Below are 3182 nucleotides of genomic sequence, written 5' to 3' on the forward strand. Positions count from 1 at the left end.
GCGAACCTTTTGGGAAACATCATCATATGCCAGAATGCTTCCACATTTGGTACATATACTTAAGTTCCAGTCATGCATAAAACATCCAAGATATAGGTAGTCTTATTGTATATATCAGATGATTAAATTTCAGACTCAGAGTGAAAAAAAGGAACACAGTTATAAAATCAACAAGTCTGACTGCAGAGTTAATACTTACCAACCTTTGTTCTGTCCATATATTAAGAATACTTGGATTGGCAAAGAAACAAGAATAAATATAACACTGAAATAAAGCAACTCTGGGTACGACCAACCGGTGGGAGGGTCAATACGAAAGCCTTGCAATGACTTGCATGATCTAGGCATGACGGGAAATGTTGAGACAGAGAGAGTTGAATGGCTTTCAGATGCTATGAGGGAGAAGTGAGATTTTAAGTGGAATAGGGATGCACCAAGAAAAATGTACTCATTTTTGTGATGACATCAGTGTCAGCTGATATTGATGAAGGAGTTTCTACCTGTAATAAAGTATTTTTGCTTTTCTCTTCAGACATTCATTGTATGCATCTTTCCATGTAAAATGAATGTGAACAAGGAATTGTCCAATAATATTAACATCACAATCACATTTTATTTTCAGTTTATCATTGGGGTCTCAGGCAATGTCATCCTTCTTCTCTTCCACATCGTTGTGTTTGTTGTAGGGCACAGGCCCAGACTCACTGACCTGCCTATTGGCCTCTTGGCCCTAAACCACCTAATGACGATGCTAACCACAGGATTCATAACTGGAGACATTTTTACCTCTCAAGGGGGGTTTTGGAATGATATTACATGTAAATCAGTTATCTACTTGAACAGGTCGATGAGGGGGCTCTCCATGTGTATCACCTGCCATCTGAGTGTCCTTCAGGCTATCACGCTCAGCCCCAGAAGCTCTTGTTTGGCAAAGTTAAAACACCAATCCTCATGTCACAGCCTGTGTTCCCTTCTTTTCTTTTGGCTGTTATATATATCCATTAGCAGTCACCTTTTTATCTCCATCACTGCTAGTACCAATTTAACTTCAGAAAATATTTTGTATGTCAGTAAGTCCTGTTCTCTTTTACCCATGAACTATTTACTCTGGCACATAGTTTTCACATTATTGACCATCAGAGATATGTTCTTTATAGGAATTGTGTCCCTCTCAGGTGGATACATAGTGATTCTCTTGTGGAGGCATAAAAAACAGTCCCAGCATCTTCACAGGAACAAAGTTTCTCCAAAAGCATCCCCAGAACAAAGGGCCACTTGGACCATTCTGCTGCTTATGTGTCTCTTTGTAGTTATGACCAGTTTGGACATTATGTCTCACTCAAGAATTGTGTTGAATAATAATCCAGTAATATATTGTATTCAAATTTTTGTGGTCCATGGCTATGCCACAGTCAGTCCTTTAGTATTCATTACTACTGAAAAACGTATCATTAATATTTTGAGACTCATGTGTGGAAGAAAATAAATACGTGGTTATCAGTGATGGGTAAATATCCTCAAAATAAACAAATGTACTTGCTTCAGTGTACTGTTATGGTTTGTGTTCGGATGTCCCCCCAAACCTCATGCAATCATAGACCTTTTTTGAAGGTGGCTGAATGTAGAGTGTGCGATTGATTTGTAGTGCAGTACTGGGACTAAGGCTGCTGGGATTAAGGGTTGATGATTTCTGAATCATTCCACTGATTGTATTCGCACCATCCTGATCCTGGTAGACTGGAGAAAATGTTAGAGAAAGAAAGTTGCTTTCTCTCCCTCTCTCTCTCTCTCTCTCTCTCTCTCTCTCTCTCTTTCTCTCTCTATCTCTCTCGCTCTCTCTCTCTCCTCCCTCCCTTATTGCCTTGCTATTTTCAGCTGCCATGAACTGTTGTACTCTTACCATGTGCAACCCTGTCTTGGAGCCAGATGATCAGGGACTAAAAACTCTATCAACTGAGCTAAAAAAAATCTTTTACCCTTTAATTTTGGGTGTTGTGTATTTTGTCTCAGCAACAAGAGAAAAGTAGCTAAGACATATACCTAATCACAGAATGTAAGTAATGCTCTTTGGTTTAAATGAACACATGGAGTTCTTTGTGTTATACTTATGTATGGCAAGTACATAACAGAAAATTAGACCACATGCCTCTCTGAGATATAACATGGGTTTCATATTTTTCACTGGATCAATAAAATGAAACCTGTGAGATGGGTCTCATTTTCATGGCCTCAGTTAACCTACATTATTTACCAATATGAGAAAGGTTAGGTCATTCTTTAATGTTAATTGCCTTATTTATTTGTAATTTGTCAAACTAGAAATGTAACTGTGTATTAACAAATATAATCATATGATTAGAAAATACACACACCAAAATAACTTCATACAAGGAACTATTCCTTAGTATACCCATGTTCATAATACCATGTTTTGCAAGTGTCAAACCTAGAAACAACCCAGTGTCTATAATCATAAGAATGTATAAGCAAAATGTAACTCTGAAACACACTGGAATACTGTTTAACCTTAACTATGAAAGAACATTCTGGCATGTAGTACTATATAGATGATCCCTGAAGCTACAATATTGAAATAAGTAATTCAGAACAGAAAAAATTTTGGAAGAATCCTTTTATAAGAGATAAATTTACAAGTAGTCCAAATGATAGAGATAGAAAATAGAATGATATTCCAGACAGTCAGCGAAGAGGACACTGGGGAGTTCTTGTTTGATGGACACAGTTTCCGTTCAGGAAAAAGAGAAAGTGCTAGAGATATACAATGATGATGGTTGTAACACAGTATGAATGGCACTCTACTCTACACTCAAGAATGCTCCAAATGGTTGGGGTTTATGCTGTGTGTATTTTATCATAATAAAATGTTTTCAGTTATTAATTGTGGAAAATATTGTTCCTAAAATTTGAAAGTCAAGTGACACATTTTCAACTGTCAAAATGTAATTTTTCAAGTTTAAAAAATACAATAAAAATTTCCAAATAATTATTTGAAGGTTGATATCTAAAAGTATAAGTCTTATTCCTGATCTTTTAGAAGACCAAAAAAGCACTTCATATGGACTCAGGTTTTTACAATTGTGTGCTGCTCAGCCTTTAAGAAAGAGTTTTAGTTTTGCTTTAAGAAGCACCAGTATTATATTTCCTGGGTGCATGTTATGTTT

At 36.4% G+C, this 3182-nt stretch overlaps 1 protein-coding gene across 1 annotated transcript; it reads left to right on the top strand.

Moving 5' to 3' along the window:
- The first annotated feature begins 385 nt into the window (after positions 1 to 385).
- Positions 386 to 1486, top strand: LOC134478419 (vomeronasal type-1 receptor 48-like). The gene has a single exon (XM_063259706.1). It carries the CDS (start codon positions 485 to 487, stop codon positions 1484 to 1486), a length of 1002 nt encoding a protein of 333 aa, XP_063115776.1. The 5' UTR covers positions 386 to 484.
- The last annotated feature ends 1696 nt before the right edge of the window (positions 1487 to 3182 follow it).

The sequence above is a fragment of the Cavia porcellus genome, unplaced genomic scaffold, assembly GCF_034190915.1.
Source record: "Cavia porcellus strain 051 isolate PalLab524CR breed Dunkin Hartley unplaced genomic scaffold, mCavPor4.1 scaffold_13, whole genome shotgun sequence".
NCBI classification, from domain to species: Eukaryota; Metazoa; Chordata; class Mammalia; order Rodentia; family Caviidae; genus Cavia; species Cavia porcellus.

What these genes read in the sequence shown, in the direction of transcription:
- LOC134478419 (XM_063259706.1), top strand. Translation starts at nt 485, where the DNA reads ATGAAGGAGTTTCTACCTGTAATAAAGTATTTTTGCTTTTCTCTTCAG.